We start from the raw sequence: 26,606 nt of genomic DNA on the forward strand, positions 1-26,606 counted from the left end.
CCTGGTAGAAACGGTACCCATTTCGACCGGATTGCGTCCTGTTCGGAGTTGTTCGAACGGGATACCGTACCGGTTTTTGCCGGCGGTCGAGTTTCGAACCGGTCGTTACGTGCCGAGTTCGAGTTACGTTACGGCGGCTGTCAATATCCCCAACACCGGTAGGGAAAAGATACCTCCCACCATCTTGGCTACCAGGCGGCGCGAGCGCAACCAATCGGCGCTTTCTGTGTGACGCGCGTAGCAAGTGGTACTTTAACCATCGCTTTTACCACGCTCGCAGCACCCGCGGCAGGGTTACGCGTTTGTATGGCCGGGTGCTACCGCGAACTGGTTCGGCCGTGTGGGGCACCAAGCGTTCGAGCCGGTGTTGTGTACGATCTGGCGCAATCGGTTATAACCGCGGCTACAGGTTGTAACATGTAGCACGCAAACGCTAACTTTTACCAGGATCGCATGCCGTGTGCCGGAACAGGCTAGAAAGGGGGCGTGGCTACGGTGAACGTGAGCGACCCTGCTGATGCTGCTGCCGATACCAAGCGCCACAGTGTACAGTGTGTGACAAGCCAGGAGCATCGTAGCACGGTGAGTAAAAATTTATTTAATTTTTTAATATTTTTAATATTTGTTAAATAAAATTATCTAATTTAGCGTTTGTGCTGAGAGTTTATGTCCTAAAAAAAATCAACTATTTACCGTATAATTAAATATTCAGTTTTATTTTTTTTAAATAAGGCATATTTTTCTTCTTATTCGCATACTAAGGATTGAGCGCGTCTTCTAGACATGCTCAGGTTGCCAATTCTTTATCTGTATCCTCGGTCGAGTGCTGCATTCCTCCAACCACGGTTGCAACCGATGCCAGTTGGACTCAACTATATCTAGCCATCGAAATCGCTGTGCTCCTGTACGCCCTGTACAGCACGGGTAGCTACACCTTCCTAGTGGAGCATTAGTCCACCCTCCTTAACACGACTTCCAACTATCGGCCACTGCTTGCTTGTAAAAGACAGTCGCTTGAATCAAGACGTATCAGTGAGCGATAAATCGTGCATTTAGTGTATTACTGGAGCCTTCTGTTTTGACGGAAACTCCTCTACTTCCTCAAGATCACTGGCGTTGATAAAAATCTGCTTGCCAAGCAGGCACTTGGTTTTTGCCAACAAAATAGTTGCTGATGTGACAGCTCCGTCCTATCAATATTTTATATGGGATTTAACAGATGGCAGCATAGGTACAAAGTTAGAGTAATCCTTATTAGTTTTCGTCGGAACGTCGCGATCGATTTTATCTGTCAAAGTAAGCTTGTTTCAATTATACTGTTGAATCTTTGAGATGGAGTACACAGCATGGCGTGGAATGATTTGGAGCGTTTTAAGGGCATGGGAGCGATTGTACAATAGTTTAATCATATTTTTTTAGTCTTTATGCCTTGCCAGCCGGTAAGAAACAGTTTTTTTTTAATGATTAAACCTTCTATGATTAAGAGACAGGTTCTAAGAGCAAAATCTTGAAGATCTATGAAGATTTTGCTGCCCTACAAGTGCATCCTAGCGCTCCACAGGCATTAAACCGTGCTGCCCTTCCTGAGACCTACAGTTCCCTTTTAACAACAGATTCCTCGTTGCACGAGGAAATTAAGACCATACCGAATGATCTTCGCCCGATGGTAGTTCCGGGCATTTTCAGGGATAAGTATGGCCATTTAGACCAAAGTAGCCAGTATTATACTGATGGATCATCCTCTAAGGAGGGCACCGGCTTCGGCGTTTTTAGTGAGTCCGCCGAAGCATTTTTCAAATTGCGGGAGCCGTGTAGTGTCTACACCGCAGAACTAGCCGCAATCTTGTACGCACTATTGATGATAGCAGCGAGACCTTCGGATCAGTACTTCATCTTTACAGATAGCCTTAGCGCTATTGAAGCACTAAGATCCCCGAAGGCTGTTAAGAGCCAGGATTTCCTTGTCATTAAAATCATAGAATTGCTTGGCTCCATGTTCGACAAGGCGTTCAGGATTTCGCTAATTTGGGTACCTTCTCATTGTGGAATTCCCGGCAACGAGAAGGCAGACTCACTGGCCAAAACAGGCGCCCAACAAGGCGCATTTTACGACCGTCCGATCTCGGCCCGAGAGTTTCTTCGTCTACCACAGCAGCTTTTCCTGTCTCGCTGGCAGAGCATGTGGGAGGCGGATGATCTCGGGCGATTCCTTTTCTCGATCTCTCCGCAAGTGTCCCTGCGGCCTTGGTTCGGTGGGCTCTCTGTAGACCGGGCGTTCATACGCATGATGTCTCGACTTATGTCGAATCATTTCGCGTTGAACGCTCATCTGCAGCGTATAACTCTGGCTCAGACGAAGGAGTGTGGCTGCGGTGACGGATTTCACGATGTGGATCACCTTCTGTGGTCCTGCGTGGAGTTTGAAACCGCAAGACCCTCCTTGTTGGGCGCAGTCGAGGGCATCGGCAGACGACCGGGCACAGAAATTAGAGAAGTGTTGGCGACCAGAGACCTCGCATACATGAGGCTCATCTTTCGATTCGCCAGAGACAACGGTCTTATCCTTTGATTCCACATCCCCATTATCCTACCAAACCATATCCGCCATTCCTTTTTTGTTATTCGTTGTGTTGTCTTTGTCTTAAGTGTTAAGTGTTTTTTTTTGTAGTGCCACGGGTGATCCGTTGACAAAGCAACAGCATCCGGGGTCAAAGTCGGCACTGTCGTAAGAAGGGAGGCAGAATTTTCTGTAACAGTGTTCTTCATCTCTGTCTAGCCTTGATGGGGCGAGCCCGGCGTGGCTGGCGTTGGGTTCGGATGTGGTCGGCGGGTTCAACCCCGTAATTAGCAGAGACCCTGCTGTTACGGGATGGAACTCGCCGATAGCTTCTGAGTTCGGTGCTGGCTTGATCGAGCTTGGGCTATCACTGCTGGGCAGTTTGAGGAACACTGTACGCAGGCAAATGTTTGTAATGTCCCGATTACTGTTTACTGTTTTCTTTTTGTTTTGTAACAGTCTAGATCCGCTACACGGAAGGATGTTCCGTTCCACACACCACACTACCACCAACACAGCAACAGAAAGCAATAGACCCGGACCAAATCATCAATACAACCTCCACAATAGACATGAACAACCACACTGCAATCTCCACACACCGACAACCGAGCATGCCCGGGATAAGGCAGAATAACAGGGAGGAAATGCCTTGTTAATATTTGTGAATTTGTAATCGTCAACACATGCGGTGTTGACAATACGGCGTCATGCCGTAATACTGGAATTATAAATAAATATATATATATAAATAAACCGAACCATAATCAACCAATTTTCTAAAATATCAAGTTCATTCAAGAAATGTTTGAAATTAAAAAAAAACTAAGAGAGTTTTTAATGCTATGTCGCCAACATCTGTCACACACTGTACCCGTGCTACCAGCCGTGCAGCAATCGGCTGCCTGCCCAACACCGCATCCTCCTTGCCGCATGCTCGCCACGTACAAATGCGCAGCATGTCGGTTATTTCCTGTTTCAGTGCTGTTTTCGCGCATGCGCCATCGTAGAAATCCCGCACGCTCGGTTGACATTTCGCTGCTGACCCGCACCACGTCGTTTGCAAATGTGACCGGGCTGGACAGATCGCACGGATGGGATGCTCCCGCGTGCATGCGATCCTGGTACCAACGGTACCGCAAAGCAGCCAAATCCGACCGACAACGATGACAGTTATCTTTGAAACCGGGCAAACTTGACAGTTGCCGACCTGTCACCGCAACCCAATCTTGGCTGCGTTATTTGGCGCGAAACGGCCTAGACCGCTGCAGATTTTTTTTAATATCATTTATTTATAGAGGCTTTGGGTCTTTGAGAACTCATTTCTACTTTGACACACCCACGGATGCTGTTGAACAAGGAATATTGAGTTTTGTCTTGGGAACTCGCATATACTTACTGATTAATATTGTCCATCATCTTGTAATCGCCGCCGGTGGTGTTGATCTTTGGCACAATGCCGGGCGACAGGCGATTCATGAGCCGGCAGAGCAGAATACCGTCCCGCAGACAGTCTTCGTAGACGTAACCGGCGGGAAACTTTTCGCCAATCACCGTCTCGATCCAGTGCTGCGCTTCACGCTCCTGATCGCGATCACGCTTGCCGGCAACCTGCAAGTAGTAGGGGAAAAGATGCACGGGATTTATCAATCTTTAATTTGCTATACTACACAGCCATGATGACGAACTCTAACATGGTAGCTCCTGCACGTATGTGTCCCTGGTTCCCATATAACCGTAACCGGTTTGACGTCTCTGAACGACGAAACCGAGTTCGGCAGAGTGCTCCAACAGAAAAAAAACGGTGGCGCGCCCTTTCACCGCTAAGGCAGCAATCGGTACGGTACGGGTTACGTGCATCCCTTAAACGCATGCGCTCCTGCTCAAAATGCACCCAGCACAAAGAACAAATCGCAATTAGTTCACATTCAAAACCGGTTGGTGTTTCCGTTTAACATGGGTCGTTTGGCCAGAAAAAGAGAAATTTTAATTAAATTTCAAAAACGAATAACCGAAACTTTAACGAAACTTTTTTGAAATAACGATAAACCGATACTGTAGAGCGAAATGGCACACGTTTGAATTCCGGCTGAGCATCGATAACGATCAGAATTTATTTTGAACTGGCAAAGACTTAAATTATAGCATTTCTAACTCCTATACGCATGCGATCCTAGTGCAGCGGTTCATAATGCTACATCACTGCTAGCGTACGTTTGACAATTGCATGCCCATACCGGCTCAAACTCATGTGAACTAACTCTACTGTCCAACTCAAGTTGGTTGTTGGTGGTTTTGTTGGGGAGCACAAACTCGGCCGGCGCAAACTCATGTGAACTGACTCTACTGTCAAACTCAAGTTGGTTGTTGGTGGTTTTGTTGGGGTGGATTCAAATGGATGGAGAGCTATAGGATTCTGAACTCCAATGTTGTTTACTCCCAGACTCTTCAACTTCGCGGCGTGGAGGACTCACGCAGCTCTCTCTTTGCTGTCTGCCGGAAACGTTGGATTTCCGGCTGAGTATCGATAACGACCGTTAGCCGGAACGAGCCAAGATTCAATTTGAAAATGTCCTAACTCCTACACGCATGCGATCCTGGTGAAACGGTTCAGAATGCTAGCCTAAGTTTGACAACTGCATGCCCATACTGGCTCAAACTCATGTGAACTAACTCTACTGTCCAACTCAAGTTGGTTGTTGGTGGTTTTGTTGGGGAGCACAAACTCGGCCGACTCAAACTCATGTGAACTGACTCTACTGTCAAACTCAAGTTGGTTGTTGGTGGTTTTGTTGAGGAGGATTCAAATGGCTTGAGAGCTATAGGATTCTGAACTCCAATGTTGTTTACTCCCATACTCTTCAAATTCGCGGCTTGGAGGACTCATGCAGCTCTCTCTTTGCTCTCTGCCAGAAACGTTCGATTTCCAGCTGAGCATCGATAACGACCGTTAGTTTCAACTAGCAAAGATTCAATTCGAAAATGTCCTAACTCCTACACGCATGCGATCCTGGTGCAGCGGTTCAGCATGCTAGCCTAAGTTTGACAACTGCATGCCCATACTGGCTCAAACTCATGTAAACTGACTCTAATGTCAATCTAAAGATGAGCTGGTGGTTTTGTTGGGGAGCACAAACTCGGCCGACTCTAACTCATGTGACCTGACTGTACTGTCAAACTCAAGTTGGTTGTTGGTGGATTTGTTGGGGTGCATTATAATGGATGGAGAGCTAAAGGATTCTGAACTCCAATGTTGTTAGCTCCCATAAACTTCAAATTCGCGGCGTGGAGGACTCATGCAGCTCTCTCTTTGCTCTCTGCCGGAAACGTTGGATTTCCGGCTGAGCATCGATAACGACCGTTAGCCGGAACTAGCCAATATTAAATTCGAAAATGTCCTAACTCCTACACGCATGCGATCCTGGTGAAACGGTTCAGAATGCTAGCCTAAGTTTGACAACTGCATGCCCATACTGGCTCAAACTCATGTGAACTAACTCTACTGTCAAACTCAAGTTGGTTGTTGGAGGTTTTGTTGGGGAGCACAAACTCGGCCGGCGCAAACTCATGTGAACTGACTCTACTGTCAAACTCAAGTTGGTTGTTGGTGGTTTTATTGGGGTGGATTCAAATGGATGGAGAGCTATAGGATTCTGAACTCCAATGTTGTTAGCTCCCATACTCTTGAACTTCGCGGCGTGGAGGACTTACGCAGCTCTCTCTTTGCTCTCTGCCGGAAACGTTGGATTTCCGGCTGAGCATCGATAACGACCGTTAGTTTAAACTAGCCAAGATTCAATTTGAAAATGTCCTAACTCCTACACGCATGCGATCCTGGTGCAGCGGTTCAGCATGCTAGCCTAAGTTTGACAACTGCATGCCCATACCGGCTCAAACTCATGTAAACTGACTCTAATGTCAATCTAAAGATGAGTTGGTGGTTTTGTTGGGGAGCACAAACTCGGCCGACTCAAACTCATGTGACCTGACTGTACTGTCAAACTCAAGTTGGTTGTTGGTGGATTTGTTGGGGTGGATTCAAATGGATGGAGAGCTAAAGGATTCTCAATTCCAATGTTGTTAGCTCCCATACTCTTCAAATTCGCGGCGTGGAGGACTCATGCAGCTCTCTCTTTGCTCTCTGCCGGAGACGTTCGATTCCCGGCTGAGCATCGATAACGACCGTTAGCCGGAACTAGCCAAGGTTCAATTCGAAAATGTCCTAACTCCTACACGCATGCGATCCTGGTGAAACGGTTCAGAATGCTAGCCTAAGTTTGACAACTGCATGCCCATACTGGCTCAAACTCATGTAAACTGACTCTAATGTCAATCTAAAGATGAGTTGGTGGTTTTGTTGGGGAGCACAAACTCGGCCGACTCAAACTCATGTGACCTGACTGTACTGTCAAACTCAAGTTGGTTGTTGGTGGTTTTGTTGGGGTGGATTCAAATGGATGGAGAGCTAAAGGATTCTCAATTCCAATGTTGTTAGCTCCCAGACTCTTCAACTTCGCGGCGTGGAGGACTCACGCAGCTCGCTCTTTGCTCTCTGCCGGAAACGTTGGATTTCCGGCTGAGCATCGATAACGACCGTTAGTTTAAACTAGCCAATATTCAAATTGAAAATGTCCTAACTCCTACACGCATGCGATCCTGGTGAAACGGTTCAGAATGCTAGCCTAAGTTTGACAACTGCATGCCCATACTGGCTCAAACTCATGTGAACTAACTCTACTGTCCAACTCAAGTTGGTTGTTGGTGGTTTTGTTGGGGAGCACAAACTCGGCTGGCGCAAACTCATGTGAACTGACTGTACTGTCAAACTCAAGTTGGTTGTTGGTGGATTTGTTGGGGTGGATTCAAATGGCTGGAGAGCTATAGGATTCTGAACTCCAATGTTGTTTACTCCCAGACTCTTCAAATTCGCGGCGTGGAGGACTCACGCAGCTCTCTCTTTGCTCTCTGCCGGAAACGTTGGATTTCCGGCTGAGCATCGATAACGACCGTTAGTTTAAACTAGCCAAGATTCAATTTGAAAATGTCCTAACTCCTACACGCATGCGATCCTGGTGCAGCGGTTCAGCATGCTAGCCTAAGTTTGACAACTGCATGCCCATACCGGCTCAAACTCATGTAAACTGACTCTAATGTCAATCTAAAGATGAGTTGGTGGTTTTGTTGGGGAGCACAAACTCGGCCGACTCAAACTCATGTGACCTGACTGTACTGTCAAACTCAAGTTGGTTGTTGGTGGTTTTGTTGGGGTGGATTCAAATGGATGGAGAGCTAAAGGATTCTCAATTCCAATGTTGTTAGCTCCCAGACTCTTCAACTTCGCGGCGTGGAGGACTCACGCAGCTCGCTCTTTGCTCTCTGCCGGAAACGTTGGATTTCCGGCTGAGCATCGATAACGACCATTAGTTTGAACTAGCCAATATTCAAATTGAAAATGTCCTAACTCCTACACGCATGCCATCCTGGTGAAACGGTTCAGAATGCTAGCCTAAGTTTGACAACTGCATGCCCATACTGGCTCAAACTCATGTGAACTAACTCTACTGTCCAACTCAAGTTGGTTGTTGGTGGTTTTGTTGGGGAGCACAAACTCGGCTGGCGCAAACTCATGTGAACTGACTGTACTGTCAAACTCAAGTTGGTTGTTGGTGGTTTTGTTGGGGAGCACAAACTCGGCCGACTCAAACTCATGTGAACTAACTCTACTGTCAAACTCAAGTTGGTTGTTGGTGGTTTTGTTGGGGTGGATTCAAATGGATGGAGAGCTAAAGGATTCTGAACTCCAATGTTGTTAACTCCCAGACTCTTCAACTTCGCGGCGTGGAGGACTCACGCAGCTCTCTCTTTGCTCTCTGCCGGAAACGTTGGATTTCCGGCTGAGCATCGATAACGACCATTAGTTTGAACTAGCAAAGATTCAATTCGAAAATGTCCTAACTCCTACACGCATGCCATCCTGGTGCAGCGGTTCAGCATGCTAGCCTAAGTTTGACAACTGCATGCCCATACCGGCTCAAACTCATGTAAACTGACTCTAATGTCAATCTAAAGATGAGATGGTGGTTTTGTTGGGGAGCACAAACTCGGCCGACTCAAACTCATGTGACCTGACTGTACTGTCAAACTCAAGTTGGTTGTTGGTGGTTTTGTTGGGGTGGATTCAAATGGATGGATAGCTATAGGATTCTGAACTCCAATGTTGTTAACTCCCAGACTCTTCAAATTCGCGGCTTGGAGGACTTATGCAGCTCTCTCTTTGCTCTCTATCGGAAACGTTGGATTTCCGGCTGAGCATCGATAACGACCGTTAGTTTAAACTAGCCAATATTCAAATTGAAAATGTCCTAACTCCTACACGCATGCGATCCTGGTGAAACGGTTCAGAATGCTAGCCTAAGTTTGACAACTGCATGCCCATACTGGCTCAAACTCATGTGAACTAACTCTACTGTCCAACTCAAGTTGGTTGTTGGTGGTTTTGTTGGGGTGGATTCAAATGGATGGAGAGCTAAAGGATTCTGAACTCCAATGTTGTTAGCTCCCATACTCTTGAACTTCGCGGCGTGGAGGACTCACGCAGCTCTCTCTTTGCTCTCTATCGGAAACGTTGGATTTCCGGCTGAGCATCGATAACGACCGTTAGCCGGAACTAGCCAATATTCAAATTGAAAATGTCCTAACTCCTACACGCATGCGATCCTGGTGCAGTGGTTCAGAATGCTAGCCTAAGTTTGACAACTGCATGCCCATACTGGCTCAAACTCATGTGAACTAACTCTACTGTCCAACTCAAGTTGGTTGTTGGTGGTTTTGTTGGGGAGCACAAACTCGGCTGGCGCAAACTCATGTGAACTGACTGTACTGTCAAACTCAAGTTGGTTGTTGGTGGTTTTGTTGGGGAGCACAAACTCGGCCGACTCAAACTCATGTGAACTAACTCTACTGTCAAACTCAAGTTGGTTGTTGGTGGTTTTGTTGGGGTGGATTCAAATGGATGGAGAGCTATAGGACTCTGAACTCCAATGTTGTTAACTCCCAGACTCTTCAACTTCGCGGCGTGGAGGACTCACGCAGCTCTCTCTTTGCTCTCTGCCGGAAACGTTGGATTTCCGGCTGAGCATCGATAACGACCATTAGTTTGAACTAGCAAAGATTCAATTCGAAAATGTCCTAACTCCTACACGCATGCGATCCTGGGGCAGTGGTTCAGAATGACAGCCTAAGTTTGACAACTGCATGTCCATACTGGCTCAAACTCATGTGAACTAACTCTACTGTCAAACTCAAGTTGGTTGTTGGTGGTTTTGTTGGGGTGGATTCAAATGGATGGAGAGCTATAGGATTCTGAACTCCAATGTTGTTTACTCCCAGACTCTTCAAATTCGCGGCGTGGAGGACTTATGCAGCTCTGTCTTTGCTCTCTATCGAAAACGTTGGATTTCCGGCTGAGCATCGATAACGACCATTAGTTTGAACTAGCCAAAATTCAATTCGAAAATGTCCTAACTCCTACACGCATGCGATCCTGGGGCAGTGGTTCAGAATGACAGCCTAAGTTTGACAACTGCATGCCCATACTGGCTCAAACTCATGTGAACTAACTCTACTGTCAAACTCAAGTTGGTTGTTGGTGGTTTTGTTGGGATGGATTCAAATGGATGGATAGCTATAGGACTCTGAACTCCAATGTTGTTTACTCCCATACTCTTCAACTTCGCGGCGTGGAGGACTCACGCAGCTCTCTCTTTGCTCTCTGCCGGAGACGTTGGATTTCCGGCTGAGCATCAATAACGACCGTTAGCCGGAACTAGCCAATATTCAAATTGAATGTGTTCTAACTCCTACTCGCATGCCATCCTGGTGCAGTGGTTCAGAATGACAGCCTAAGTTAGACAACTGCATGCCCATATTGGCTCAAACTCATGTGAACTGACTCTACTATCAAACTCAAGTTGGTTGTTGGTGGTTTTGTTGGGGTGGATTCAAATGGATGGAGAGCTATAGGACTCTGAACTCCAATGTTGTTTACTCCCATACTCTTCAACTTCGCGGCGTGGAGGACTCACGCAGCTCTCTCTTTGCTCTCTGCCGGAAACGTTGGATTTCCGGCTGAGCATCGATAACGACCGTTAGTTTAAACTAGCCAAGATTCAATTTGAAAATGTCCTAACTCCTACACGCATGCCCTCCTGGTGCAGTGGTTCAGAATGACAGCCTAAGTTTGACAACTGCATGTCCATATTGGCTCAAACTCATGTAAACTGACTATATTGTCAAACTCAATAGCTATAGGATTCTGAACTCCAATGTTGTTTACTCCCAGACTCTTCAACTTCGCGGCGTGGAGGACTCACGCAGCTCTCTCTTTGCTCTCTGCCGGAAACGTTGGATTTCCGGCTGAGCATCGATAACGACCGTTAGTTTGAACTAGCCAAGATTCAATTTGAAAATGTCCTAACTCCTACACGCATGCGATCCTGGTGAAACGGTTCAGAATGCTAGCCTAAGTTTGACAACTGCATGCCCATACTGGCTCAAACTCATGTGAACTGACTGTACTGTCAAACTCAAGTTGGTTGTTGGTGGTTTTATTGGGGTGGATTCAAATGGATGGAGAGCTATAGGATTCTGAACTCCAATGTTGTTAGCTCCCATACTCTTGAACTTCGCGGCGTGGAGGACTCACGCAGCTCTCTCTTTGCTCTCTATCGGAAACGTTGGATTTCCGGCTGAGCATCGATAACGACCGTTAGCCGGAACTAGCCAATATTCAAATTGAAAATGTCCTAACTCCTACACGCATGCGATCCTGGTGCAGTGGTTCAGAATGCTAGCCTAAGTTTGACAACTGCATGCCCATACTGGCTCAAACTCATGTGAACTAACTCTACTGTCCAACTCAAGTTGGTTGTTGGTGGTTTTGTTGGGGAGCACAAACTCGGCTGGCGCAAACTCATGTGAACTGACTGTACTGTCAAACTCAAGTTGGTTGTTGGTGGTTTTGTTGGGGAGCACAAACTCGGCCGACTCAAACTCATGTGACCTGAATGTACTATCAAACTCAAGTTGGTTGTTGGTGGTTTTGTTGGGGTGGATTCAAATGGATGGAGAGCTATAGGATTCTGAACTCCAATGTTGTTTACTCCCAGACTCTTCAACTTCGCGGCGTGGAGGACTCACGCAGCTCTCTCTTTGCTCTCTGCCGGAAACGTTGGATTTCCGGCTGAGCATCGATAACGACCGTTAGTTTGAACTAGCCAAGATTCAATTTGAAAATGTCCTAACTCCTACACGCATGCCCTCCTGGTGCAGTGGTTCAGAATGACAGCCTAAGTTTGACAACTGCATGTCCATATTGGCTCAAACTCATGTAAACTGACTATATTGTCAAACTCAATAGCTATAGGATTCTGAACTCCAATGTTGTTTACTCCCAGACTCTTCAACTTCGCGGCGTGGAGGACTCACGCAGCTCTCTCTTTGCTCTCTGCCGGAAACGTTGGATTTCCGGCTGAGCATCGATAACGACCGTTAGTTTGAACTAGCCAAGATTCAATTTGAAAATGTCCTAACTCCTACACGCATGCAATCCTGATGCTTTCTCTCGCTTTGCTCTTTGTCAGAAACGTTGGATTTCCGGCTGAGCATCGATAACGACCGTTAGCCGGAACTAGCCAATATTCAAATTGAAAATGTCTTACCTCCTACACGCATGCGATCCTGGTGAAACGGTTCAGAATGCTAGCCTAAGTTTGACAACTGCATGCCCATACTGGCTCAAACTCATGTGAACAAACTCTACTGTCAAACTCAAGTTGGTTGTTGGTGGTTTTGTTGGGGTGGATTCAAATGGCTGGAGAGCTATAGGATTCTGAGCTATAGGATTCAAATGGCTGGAGAGCTATAGGATTCTGGAGGATTCTTCCAATGTTGTTAACTCCCAGACTCTTCAACTTCGCGGCGTGGAGGACTCACGCAGCTCTCTCTTTGCTCTCTGCCGGAGACGTTGGATTCCAGGCTGAGCATCGATAACGACCGTTAGTTTGAACTAGCCAAGATTCAATTTGAAAATTTCCTAACTCCTACACGCATGCGATACTGGTGCAGTGGTTCAGAATGACAGCCTAAGTTTGACAACTGCATGTCCATATTGGCTCAAACTCATGTGAACTAACTCTACTGTCAAACTCAAGTTGGTTGTTGGTGGATTTGTTGGAGTGGATTCAAATGGCTGGAGAGCTATAGGATTCTGAACTCCAATGTTGTTTACTCCCAGACTCTTCAACTTCGCGGCGTGGAGGACTCACGCAGCTCTCTCTTTGCTCTCTGCCGGAGACGTTGGATTTCCGGCTGAGCATCGATAACGACCGTTAGTTTGAACTAGCAAAGATTCAATTTGAAAATGTCCTAACTCCTACACGCATGCGATCCTGTTGCTTTCTCTCGCTTTGCTCTTTGTCAGAAACGTTGGATTTCCGGCTGAGCATCGATAACGACCGTTAGCCGGAACTAGCCAATATTCAAATTGAAAATGTCTTAACTCCTACACGCATGCGATCCTGGTGAAACGGTTCAGAATGCTAGCCTAAGTTTGACAACTGCATGCCCATACTGGCTCAAACTCATGTGAACTAACTCTACTGTCCAACTCAAGTTGGTTGTTGGTGGTTTTGTTGGGGTGGATTCAAATGGCTGGAGAGCTATAGGATTCTGAACTCCAATGTTGTTTACTCCCAGACTCTTCAACTTCGCGGCGTGGAGGACTCACGCAGCTCTCTCTTTGCTCTCTGCCGGAAACGTTGGATTTCCGGCTGAGCATCGATAACGACCGTTAGTTTGAACTAGCAAAGATTCAATTTGAAAATGTCCTAACTCCTACACGCATGCGATCCTGATGCTTTCTCTCTCTTTGCTCTTTGTCAGAAACGTTGGATTTCCGGCTGAGCATCGATAATGACCGTTAGTTTGAGCTAGCCAAGATTCAATTTGAAAATGTCCTAACTCCTACACGCATGCAATCCTGGGGCAGTGGTTCAGAATGACAGCCTAAGTTTGACAACTGCATGTCCATATTGGCTCAAACTCATGTGAACTAACTCTACTGTCAAACTCAAGTTGGTTGTTGGTGGTTTTGTTGGGGAGGATTCAAATGGCTGGATAGCTATAGGATTCTGAACTCCAATGTTGTTTACTCCCATACTCTTGAACTTCGCGGCGTGGAGGACTCACGCAGCTCTCTCTTTGCTCTCTGCCGGAAACGTTGGATTTCCGGCTGAGCATCGATAACGACCGTTAGTTTGAACTAGCAAAGATTCAATTTGAAAATGTCCTAACTCCTACACGCATGCGATCCTGATGCTTTCTCTCTCTTTGCTCTTTGTCAGAAACGTTGGATTTCCGGCTGAGCATCGATAACGACCGTTAGTTTGAACTAGCCAAGATTCAAATTGAAAATGTCCTAACTCCTACACGCATGCCATCCTGGTGAAACGGTTCAGAATGCTAGCCTAAGTTTGACAACTGCATGCCCATACTGGCTCAAACTCATGTGAACTAACTCTACTGTCAAACTCAAGTTGGTTGTTGGTGGTATTGTTGAGGTGGATTCAAATGGATGGAGAGCTATAGGATTCTGAACTCCAATGTTGTTAGGTCCCAGACTCTTCAACTTTGCGGCGTGGAGGACTCACGCAGCTCTCTCTTTGCTCTCTGCCGGAAACGTTGGATTTCCGGCTGAGCATCGATAACGACCTTTAGTTTGAACTAGCCAATATTCAATTTGAATGTGTTCTAACTCCTACACGCATGCGATCCCGGGGCAGTGGTTCAGAATCAAACAGCCTTAGTTTGATAACTGCATGCCCGTACTGGCTCAAACTCATGTGAACTAACTCTACTGTCAAACTCAAGTTGGTTGTTGGTGGTTTTGTTGGGGAGGATTCAAATGGATGGAGAGCTATAGGATTCTGAACTCCAATGTTGTTTACTCCCAGACTCTTCAACTTCGCGGCGTGGAGGACTCACGCAGCTCTCTCTTTGCTCTCTGCCGGAAACGTTGGATTTCCGGCTGAGCATCGATAACGACCGTTAGTTTGAACTAGCCAAGATACAATTTGAAAATGTCCTAACTCCTACACGCATGCGATCCTGATGCTTTCTCTCTCTTTGCTCTTTGTCAGAAACGTTGGATTTCCGGCTGAGCATCGATAACGACCGTTAGTTTAAACTAGCCAATATTCAAATTGAAAATGTCCTAACTCCTACACGCATGCGATCCTGGTGAAACGGTTCAGAATGCTAGCCTAAGTTTGACAACTGCATGCCCATACTGGCTCAAACTCATGTGAACTGACTATACTGTCAAACTCAAGTTGGTTGTTGGTGGTTTTGTTGGGGTGGATTCAAATGGATGGAGAGCTATAGGATTCTGAACTCCAGTGTTGTTTACTCCCAGACTCTTCAACTTCGCGGCGTGGAGGACTCACGCAGCTCTCTCTTTGCTCTCTGCCGGAAACGTTGGATTTCCGGCTGAGCATCGATAACGACTGTTAGTTTGAACTAGCCAAGATTCAATTTGAAAATGTCCTAACTCCTACACGCATGCGATCCTGATGCTTTCTCTCTCTTTGCTCTGTGTAAGAAGCGCTGGATTTCCGGCTGAGCATCGATAACGATCATTAGCCGGAACTAGCCAATACTCAAATTGAAAATGTCCTAACTCCTACACGCATGCCATCCTGGTGCAGTGGTTCAGAATGACAGCCTAAGTTTGACAACTGCATGTCCATATTGGCTCAAACTCATGTGAACTAACTCTACTGTCAAACTCAAGTTGGTTGTTGGTGGTTTTGTTGGGGTGGATTCAAATGGCTGGAGAGCTATAGGACTCTGAACTCCAATGTTGTTAGCTCCCCTACTCTTCAACTTCGCGGCGTGGAGGACTCACGCAGCTCGCTCTTTGCTCTCTGCCGGAAACGTTGGATTTCCGGCTGAGCATCGATAACGACCGTTAGTTTGAACTAGCCAATATTCAAATTTAAAATGACCTAACTCCTACACGCATGCAATCCTTGGGCAGTGGTTCAGAATGACAACCTAAGTTTGACAACTGCTCGTCCATACTGGCTCAAACTCATGTGAACTAACTCTACTGTCAAACTCAAGTTGATTGTTGGTGGTTTTGTTGGGGTGGATTCAAATGGATGGAGAGCTATAGGACTCTGAACTCCAATGTTGTTAGCTCCCATACTCTTCAACTTCGCGGCGTGGAGGACTCACGCAGCTCTCTCTTTGCTCTCTGGCGGAAACGTTGGATTTCCGGCTGAGCATCGATAACGACCGTTAGTTTGAACTAGCCAAGATACAATTTGAAAATGTCCTAACTCCTACACGCATGCGATCCTGATGCTTTCCCTCTCTTTGCTCTTTGTCAGAAACGTTGGATTTCCGGCTGAGCATCGATAACGACCGTTAGTTTGAACTAGCCAAGATTCAATTTGAAAATGTCCTAACTCCTACACGCATGCGATCCCGGGGCAGTGGTTCAGAATCAAACAGCCTTAGTTTGATAACTGCATGCCCGTACTGGCTCAAACTCATGTGAACTAACTCTACTGTCAAACTCAAGTTGGTTGTTGGTGGTTTTGTTGGGGAGGATTCAAATGGATGGAGAGCTATAGGACTCTGAACTCCAATGTTGTTTACTCCCAGACTCTTCAACTTCGCGGCGTGGAGGACTCACGCAGCTCTCTCTTTGCTCTCTGCCGGAGACGTTGGATTTCCGGCTGAGCATCGATAACGACCGTTAGCCAGAACTAGCCAATATTCAATTTGAATGTGTTCTAACTCCTACACGCATGCGATCCCGGGGCAGTGGTTCAGAATCAAACAGCCTTAGTTTGATAACTGCATGCCCGTACTGGCTCAAACTCATGTGAACTAACTCTACTGTCAAACTCAAGTTGGTTGTTGGTGGTTTTGTTGGGGAGGATTCAAATGGATGGAGAGCTATAGGATTCTGAACTCCAATGTTGTTTACTCCCAGACTCTTCAACTTCGCGGCGTGGAGGACTCACGCAGCTCTCTCTTTGCTCTCTGCCGGAGACGTTGGATTTCCGGCTGAGCATCGATAACGACCGTTAGTTTGAACTAGCCAAGATTCAATTTGAAAATGTCCTAACTCCTACACGCATGCGATCCCGGGGCAGTGGTTCAGAATCAAACAGCCTTAGTTTGATAACTGCATGCCCGTACTGGCTCAAACTCATGTGAACTAACTCTACTGTCAAACTCAAGTTGGTTGTTGGTGGTTTTGTTGGGGAGGATTCAAATGGATGGAGAGCTATAGGACTCTGAACTCCAATGTTGTTTACTCCCATACTCTTCAACTTCGCGGCGTGGAGGACTCACGCAGCTCTCTCTTTGCTCTCTGCCGGAGACGTTGGATTTCCGGCTGAGCATCGATAACGACCGTTAGCCAGAACTAGCCAATATTCAATTTGAATGTGTTCTAACTCCTACACGCATGCGATCCCGGGGCAGTGGTTCAGAATCAAACAGCCTTAGTTTGATAACTGCATGCCCGTACTGGCTCAAACTCATGTGAACTAACTCTACTGTCAAACTCAAGTTGGTTGTTGGTGGTTTTGTTGGGGTGGATTCAAATGGATGGAGAGCTATAGGATTCTGAACTCCAATGTTGTTTACTCCCAGACTCTTCAACTTCGCGGCGTGGAGGACTCACGCAGCTCTCTCTTTGCTCTCTGCCGGAAACGTTGGATTTCCGGCTGAGCATCGATAACGACCGTTAGTTTGAACTAGCCAAGATTCAATTTGAAAATGTCCTAACTCCTACACGCATGCGATCCTGGGGCAGTGGTTCAGAATGACAGCCTAAGTTTGACAACTGCATGTCCATACTGGCTCAAACTCATGTGAACTAACTCTACTGTCAAACTCAAGTTGGTTGTTGGTGGTTTTGTTGGGGTGGATTCAAATGGATGGAGAGCTATAGGATTCTGAACCCCAATGTTGTTTACTCCCATACTCTTCAACTTCGCGGCGTTTAGGACTCACGCAGCTCTCTCTTTGTTCTCTGCCGGAAACGTTGGATTTCCGGCTGAGCATCGATAACGACCGTTAGCCGGAACTAGCCAATATTCAATTTGAATGTGTTCTAACTCCTACACGCATGCCATCCTGGTGCAGTGGTTCAGAATGACAGCCTAAGTTTGACAACTGCATGTCCATACTGGCTCAAACTCATGTGAACTGACTATACTGTCAAACTCAAGTTGGTTGTTGGTGGTTTTGTTGGGGTGGATTCAAATGGATGGAGAGCTATAGGACTCTGAACTCCAATGTTGTTTACTCCCAGACTCTTCAACTTCGCGGCGTGGAGGACTCACGCAGCTCTCTCTTTGTTCTCTGCCGGAAACGTTGGATTTCCGGCTGAGCATCGATAACGACCGTTAGTTTGAACTAGCCAAGATTCAATTTGAAAATGTCCTAACTCCTACACGCATGCGATCCTGGGGCAGTGGTTCAGAATGACAGCCTAAGTTTGACAACTGCATGTCCATACTGGCTCAAACTCATGTGAACTGACTATACTGTCAAACTCAAGTTGGTTGTTGGTGGTTTTGTTGGGGTGGATTCAAATGGATGGAGAGCTATAGGATTCTGAACCCCAATGTTGTTTACTCCCATACTCTTCAACTTCGCGGCGTTTAGGACTCACGCAGCTCTCTCTTTGTTCTCTGCCGGAAACGTTGGATTTCCGGCTGAGCATCGATAACGACCGTTAGCCGGAACTAGCCAATATTCAAATTGAATGTGTTCTAACTCCTACACGCATGCCATCCTGGTGCAGTGGTTCAGAATGACAGCCTAAGTTTGACAACTGCATGTCCATACTGGCTCAAACTCATGTGAACTGACTATACTGTCAAACTCAAGTTGGTTGTTGGTGGTTTTGTTGGGGTGGATTCAAATGGATGGAGAGCTATAGGACTCTGAACTCCAATGTTGTTTACTCCCAGACTCTTCAACTTCGCGGCGTGGAGGACTCACGCAGCTCTCTCTTTGCTCTCTGCCGGAAACGTTGGATTTCCGGCTGTGCATCGATAACGACCGTTAGCCGGAACTAGCCAATATTCAAATTGAATGTGTTCTAACTCCTACACGCATGCCATCCTGGTGCAGTGGTTCAGAATGACAGCCTAAGTTTGACAACTGCATGTCCATATTGGCTCAAACTCATGTAAACTGACTATACTGTCAAACTCAAGTTGGTTGTTGGTGGTTTTGTTGGGGTGGATTCAAATGGATGGAGAGCTATAGGATTCTGAACTCCAATGTTGTTAGCTCCCATACTCTTCAACTTCGCGGCGTGGACGACTCACGCAGCTCTCTCTTTGCTCTCTGCCGGAGACGTTCGATTTCCGGCTGAGCATCGATAACGACCGTTAGCCGGAACTAGCCAATATTCAATTTGAATGTGTTCTAACTCCTACACGCATGCCATCCTGGTGCAGTGGTTCAGAATGACAGCCTTAGTTTGATAACTGCATGCCCGTACTGGCTCAAACTCATGTGAACTAACTCTACTGTCAAACTCAAGTTGGTTGTTGGTGGTTTTGTTGGGGTAGATTCAAATGGCTGGAGAGCTATAGGATTCTGAACTCCAATGTTGTTTACTCCCATATTCTTCAAATTCGCGGCGTGGAGGACTTATGCAGCTCTGTCTTTGCTCTCTATCGAAAACGTTGGATTTCCGGCTGAGCATCGATAACGACCGTTAGTTTGAACTAGCCAAGATTCAATTTGAAAATGTCCTAACTCCTACACGCATGCGATCCTGGGGCAGTGGTTCAGAATGACAGCCTAAGTTTGACAACTGCATGTCCATACTGGCTCAAACTCATGTGAACTAACTCTACTGTCAAACTCAAGTTGGTTGTTGGTGGTTTTGTTGGGGTGGATTCAAATGGATGGAGAGCTATAGGACTCTGAACTCCAATGTTGTTTACTCCCAGACTCTTCAACTTCGCGGCGTGGAGGACTCACGCAGCTCTCTCTTTGCTCTCTGCCGGAAACGTTGGATTTCCGGCTGAGCATCGATAACGACCGTTAGTTTGAACTAGCCAAAATTCAATTCGAAAATGTCCTAACTCCTACACGCATGCGATCCTGGGGCAGTGGTTCAGAATGACAGCCTAAGTTTGACAACTGCATGTCCATACTGGCTCAAACTCATGTGAACTAACTCTACTGTCAAACTCAAGTTGGTTGTTGGTGGTTTTGTTGGGGTAGATTCAAATGGCTGGAGAGCTATAGGATTCTGAACTCCAATGTTGTTTACTCCCATACTCTTCAAATTCGCGGCGTGGAGGACTTATGCAGCTCTGTCTTTGCTCTCTATCGAAAACGTTGGATTTCCGGCTGAGCATCGATAACGACCGTTAGTTTGAACTAGCCAAAATTCAATTCGAAAATGTCCTAACTCCTACACGCATGCGATCCTGGGGCAGTGGTTCAGAATGACAGCCTAAGTTTGACAACTGCATGCCCATACTGGCTCAAACTCATGTGAACTAACTCTACTGTCAAACTCAAGTTGGTTGTTGGTGGTTTTGTTGGGATGGATTCAAATGGATGGATAGCTATAGGACTCTGAACTCCAATGTTGTTTACTCCCATACTCTTCAACTTCGCGGCGTGGAGGACTCACGCAGCTCTCTCTTTGCTCTCTGCCGGAGACGTTGGATTTCCGGCTGAGCATCAATAACGACCGTTAGCCGGAACTAGCCAATATTCAAATTGAATGTGTTCTAACTCCTACTCGCATGCCATCCTGGTGAAGTGGTTCAGAATGACAGCCTAAGTTAGACAACTGCATGCCCATATTGGCTCAAACTCATGTGAACTGACTCTACTATCAAACTCAAGTTGGTTGTTGGTGGTTTTGTTGGGGTGGATTCAAATGGATGGAGAGCTATAGGACTCTGAACTCCAATGTTGTTTACTCCCATACTCTTCAACTTCGCGGCGTGGAGGACTCACGCAGCTCTGTCTTTGCTCTCTATCGAAAACGTTGGATTTCCGGCTGAGCATCGATAACGACCGTTAGTTTGAACTAGCCAAGATTCAATTTGAAAATGTCCTAACTCCTACACGCATGCGATCCTGGGGCAGTGGTTCAGAATGACAGCCTAAGTTTGACAACTGCATGTCCATACTGGCTCAAACTCATGTGAACTAACTCTACTGTCAAACTCAAGTTGGTTGTTGGTGGTTTTGTTGGGGTGGATTCAAATGGATGGAGAGCTATAGGACTCTGAACTCCAATGTTGTTTACTCCCAGACTCTTCAACTTCGCGGCGTGGAGGACTCACGCAGCTCTCTCTTTGCTCTCTGCCGGAAACGTTGGATTTCCGGCTGAGCATCGATAACGACCGTTAGTTTGAACTAGCCAAAATTCAATTCGAAAATGTCCTAACTCCTACACGCATGCGATCCTGGGGCAGTGGTTCAGAATGACAGCCTAAGTTTGACAACTGCATGCCCATACTGGCTCAAACTCATGTGAACTAACTCTACTGTCAAACTCAAGTTGGTTGTTGGTGGTTTTGTTGGGGTGGATTCAAATGGATGGAGAGCTATAGGACTCTGAACTCCAATGTTGTTTACTCCCAGACTCTTCAACTTCGCGGCGTGGAGGACTCACGCAGCTCTCTCTTTGCTCTCTGCCGGAAACGTTGGATTTCCGGCTGAGCATCGATAACGACCGTTAGTTTGAACTAGCCAAAATTCAATTCGAAAATGTCCTAACTCCTACACGCATGCGATCCTGGGGCAGTGGTTCAGAATGACAGCCTAAGTTTGACAACTGCATGCCCATACTGGCTCAAACTCATGTGAACTAACTCTACTGTCAAACTCAAGTTGGTTGTTGGTGGTTTTGTTGGGATGGATTCAAATGGATGGAGAGCTATAGGACTCTGAACTCCAATGTTGCTTACTCCCAGACTCTTCAACTTCGCGGCGTGGAGGACTCACGCAGCTCTGTCTTTGCTCTCTATCGAAAACGTTGGATTTCCGGCTGAGCATCGATAACGACCGTTAGTTTGAACTAGCCAAGATTCAATTTGAAAATGTCCTAACTCCTACACGCATGCGATCCTGGGGCAGTGGTTCAGAATGACAGCCTAAGTTTGACAACTGCATGCCCATACTGGCTCAAACTCATGTGAACTAACTCTACTGTCAAACTCAAGTTGGTTGTTGGTGGTTTTGTTGGGGTGGATTCAAATGGATGGAGAGCTATAGGACTCTGAACTCCAATGTTGTTTACTCCCAGACTCTTCAACTTCGCGGCGTGGAGGACTCACGCAGCTCTCTCTTTGCTCTCTGCCGGAAACGTTGGATTTCCGGCTGAGCATCGATAACGACCGTTAGTTTGAACTAGCCAAAATTCAATTCGAAAATGTCCTAACTCCTACACGCATGCGATCCTGGGGCAGTGGTTCAGAATGACAGCCTAAGTTTGACAACTGCATGTCCATACTGGCTCAAACTCATGTGAACTAACTCTACTGTCAAACTCAAGTTGGTTGTTGGTGGTTTTGTTGGGGTAGATTCAAATGGCTGGAGAGCTATAGGATTCTGAACTCCAATGTTGTTTACTCCCATACTCTTCAAATTCGCGGCGTGGAGGACTTATGCAGCTCTGTCTTTGCTCTCTATCGAAAACGTTGGATTTCCGGCTGAGCATCGATAACGACCATTAGTTTGAACTAGCCAAAATTCAATTCGAAAATGTCCTAACTCCTACACGCATGCGATCCTGGGGCAGTGGTTCAGAATGACAGCCTAAGTTTGACAACTGCATGCCCATACTGGCTCAAACTCATGTGAACTAACTCTACTGTCAAACTCAAGTTGGTTGTTGGTGGTTTTGTTGGGATGGATTCAAATGGATGGATAGCTATAGGACTCTGAACTCCAATGTTGTTTACTCCCATACTCTTCAACTTCGCGGCGTGGAGGACTCACGCAGCTCTCTCTTTGCTCTCTGCCGGAGACGTTGGATTTCCGGCTGAGCATCAATAACGACCGTTAGCCGGAACTAGCCAATATTCAAATTGAATGTGTTCTAACTCCTACTCGCATGCCATCCTGGTGCAGTGGTTCAGAATGACAGCCTAAGTTAGACAACTGCATGCCCATATTGGCTCAAACTCATGTGAACTAACTCTACTGTCAAACTCAAGTTGGTTGTTGGTGGTTTTGTTGGGGTGGATTCAAATGGATGGAGAGCTATAGGACTCTGAACTCCAATGTTGTTTACTCCCATACTCTTCAACTTCGCGGCGTGGAGGACTCACGCAGCTCTCTCTTTGCTCTCTGCCGGAAACGTTGGATTTCCGGCTGAGCATCGATAACGACCGTTAGTTTGAACTAGCCAAGATTCAATTTGAAAATGTCCTAACTCCTACACGCATGCCATCCTGGTGCAGTGGTTCAGAATGACAGCCTAAGTTTGACAACTGCATGTCCATACTGGCTCAAACTCATGTGAACTGACTATACTGTCAAACTCAAGTTGGTTGTTGGTGGTTTTGTTGGGGTGGATTCAAATGGATGGAGAGCTATAGGACTCTGAACTCCAATGTTGTTTACTCCCATACTCTTCAACTTCGCGGCGTGGAGGACTCACGCAGCTCTCTCTTTGCTCTCTGCCGGAAACGTTGGATTTCCGGCTGAGCATCGATAACGACCGTTAGTTTGAACTAGCCAAGATTCAATTTGAAAATGTCCTAACTCCTACACGCATGCCATCCTGGTGCAGTGGTTCAGAATGACAGCCTAAGTTTGACAACTGCATGCCCATACTGGCTCAAACTCATGTGAACTGACTCTACTGTCAAACTCAAGTTGGTTGTTGGTGGTTTTGTTGGGGTGGATTCAAATGGATGGAGAGCTATAGGATTCTGAACCCCAATGTTGTTTACTCCCATACTCTTCAACTTCGCGGCGTGGAGGACTCACGCAGCTCTCTCTTTGCTCTCTGCCGGAGACGTTGGATTTCCGGCTGAGCATCAATAACGACCGTTAGCCGGAACTAGCCAATATTCAAATTGAATGTGTTCTAACTCCTACTCGCATGCCATCCTGGTGAAGTGGTTCAGAATGACAGCCTAAGTTTGACAACTGCATGCCCATATTGGCTCAAACTCATGTGAACTAACTCTACTGTCAAACTCAAGTTGGTTGTTGGTGGTTTTGTTGGGGTGGATTCAAATGGCTGGAGAGCTATAGGATTCTGAACTCCAATGTTGTTAGCTCCCATACTCTTCAAATTCGCGGCTTGGACGACTCACGCAGCTCTCTCTTTGCTCTCTGCCGGAGACGTTCGATTTCCGGCTGAGCATCGATATCGACCGTTAGTTTGAACTAGCCAAGATTCAATTCGAAAATGTCCTAACTCCTACACGCATGCCATCCTGGTGCAGTGGTTCAGAATGACAGCCTAAGTTTGACAACTGCATGTCCATATTGGCTCAAACTCATGTGAACTAACTATATTGTCAAACTCAAGTTGGTTGTTGGTGGTTTTGTTGGGGTAGATTCAAATGGCTGGAGAGCTATAGGATTCTGAACTCCAATGTTGTTTACTCCCAGGCTCTTCAACTTCGCGGCGTGGAGGACTCACGCAGCTCTCTCTTTGCTCTCTGCCGGAAACGTTGGATTTCCGGCTGAGCATCGATAACGACCGTTAGCCGGAACTAGCCAAGATTCAATTCGAAAATGTCCTAACTCCTACACGCATGCGATCCTGGGGCAGTGGTTCAGAATGCTAACCTAAGTTTGATAACTGCATGTCCATACTGGCTCAAACTCATGTGAACTGACTATACTGTCAAACTCAAGTTGGTTGTTGGTGGTTTTGTTAAGGTGGATTCAAATGGATGGAGAGCTATAGGATTCTGAACTCCAATGTTGTTTACTCCCATACTCTTCAAATTCGCGGCTTGGACGACTCACGCAGCTCTCTCTTTGCTCTCTGCCGGAAACGTTGGATTTCCGGCTGAGCATCGATAACGACCGTTAGTTTGAACTAGCCAAGATTCAATTTGAAAATGTCCTAACTCCTACACGCATGCGATCCTGATGCTTTCTCTCTCTTTGCTCTGTGTCAGAAACGTTGGATTTCCGGCTGAGCATCGATAACGATCATTAGCCGGAACTAGCCAATATTCAAATTGAATGTGTTCTAACTCCTACACGCATGCCATCCTGGTGCAGTGGTTCAGAATGACAGCCTAAGTTTGACAACTGCATGTCCATATTGGCTCAAACTCATGTGAACTGACTATACTGTCAAACTCAAGTTGGTTGTTGGTGGTTTTGTTGGGGAGGATTCAAATGGATGGAGAGCTATAGGATTCTGAACTCCAATGTTGTTTACTCCCAGACTCTTCAACTTCGCGGCGTGGAGGACTCACGCAGCTCTCTCTTTGCTCTCTGCCGGAGACGTTGGATTTCCGGCTGAGCATCAATAACGACCGTTAGCCGGAACTATCCAATATTCAAATTGAATGTGTTCTAACTCCTACACGCATGCCATCCTGGTGAAGTGGTTCAGAATGACAGCCTAAGTTTGACAACTGCATGTCCATATTGGCTCAAACTCATGTAAACTGACTATACTGTCAAACTCAAGTTGGTTGTTGGTGGTTTTGTTGGGGTGGATTCAAATGGATGGAGAGCTATAGGACTCTGAACTCCAATGTTGTTTACTCCCATACTCTTCAACTTCGCGGCGTGGAGGACTCACGCAGCTCTCTCTTTGCTCTCTGCCGGAGACGTTGGATTTCCGGCTGAGCATCGATAACGACCGTTAGCCGGAACTAGCCAATATTCAATTTGAATGTGTTCTAACTCCTACACGCATGCCATCCTGGTGCAGTGGTTCAGAATGACAGCCTAAGTTTGACAACTGCATGTCCATATTGGCTCAAACTCATGTGAACTGACTATACTGTCAAACTCAAGTTGGTTGTTGGTGGTTTTGTTGGGGTGGATTCAAATGGCTTGAGAGCTATAGGATTCTGAACTCCAATGTTGTTAGCTCCCATACTCTTCAACTTCGCGGCGTGGAGGACTCACGCAGCTCTCTCTTTGCTCTCTGCCGGAAACGTTGGATTTCCGGCTGAGCATCAATAACGACCGTTAGCCGGAACTATCCAATATTCAAATTGAATGTGTTCTAACTCCTACACGCATGCCATCCTGGTGCAGTGGTTCAGAATGACAGCCTAAGTTTGACAACTGCATGTCCATATTGGCTCAAACTCATGTGAACTAACTCTACTGTCAAACTCAAGTTGGTTGTTGGTGGTTTTGTTGGGGTAGATTCAAATGGCTGGAGAGCTATAGGACTCTGAACTCCAATGTTGTTAGCTCCCATACTCTTCAACTTCGCGGCGTGGAGGACTCACGCAGCTCTCTCTTTGCTCTCTGCCGGAGACGTTGGATTTCCGGCTGAGCATCGATAACGACCGTTAGCCGGAACTAGCCAATATTCAATTTGAATGTGTTCTAACTCCTATACGCATGCCATCCTGGTGCAGTGGTTCAGAATGACAGCCTAAGTTTGACAACTGCATGTCCATATTGGCTCAAACTCATGTAAACTGACTATACTGTCAAACTCAAGTTGGTTGTTGGTGGTTTTGTTGGGGTGGATTCAAATGGATGGAGAGCTATAGGATTCTGAACTCCAATGTTGTTAGCTCCCATACTCTTCAACTTCGCGGCGTGGAGGACTCACGCAGCTCTCTCTTTGCTCTCTGCCGGAGACGTTGGATTTCCGGCTGAGCATCGATAACGACCGTTAGCCGGAACTAGCCAATATTCAATTTGAATGTGTTCTAACTCCTACACGCATGCCATCCTGGTGCAGTGGTTCAGAATGACAGCCTAAGTTTGACAACTGCATGTCCATATTGGCTCAAACTCATGTAAA

At 46.5% G+C, this 26,606-nt stretch overlaps 1 protein-coding gene across 4 annotated transcripts in view; it reads right to left on the bottom strand.

Moving 5' to 3' along the window:
- The window catches only part of LOC118517447 (muscle-specific protein 20-like), a 55,983-nt gene that overhangs the window by 4,046 nt on the left and 25,331 nt on the right, over positions 1–26,606 (bottom strand). For all 4 annotated transcript variants that reach the window (XM_036063589.1, XM_036063593.1, XM_036063592.1 and 1 more), the window contains exon 3: positions 3,957–4,168. In XM_036063589.1, the coding sequence (XP_035919482.1) occupies positions 3,957–4,168 (212 nt within the window). The remainder of the gene's footprint in view (positions 1–3,956; positions 4,169–26,606) is intronic.

Source organism: Anopheles stephensi, chromosome X, assembly GCF_013141755.1.
Source record: "Anopheles stephensi strain Indian chromosome X, UCI_ANSTEP_V1.0, whole genome shotgun sequence".
Taxonomy (NCBI): Eukaryota; Metazoa; Arthropoda; class Insecta; order Diptera; family Culicidae; genus Anopheles; species Anopheles stephensi.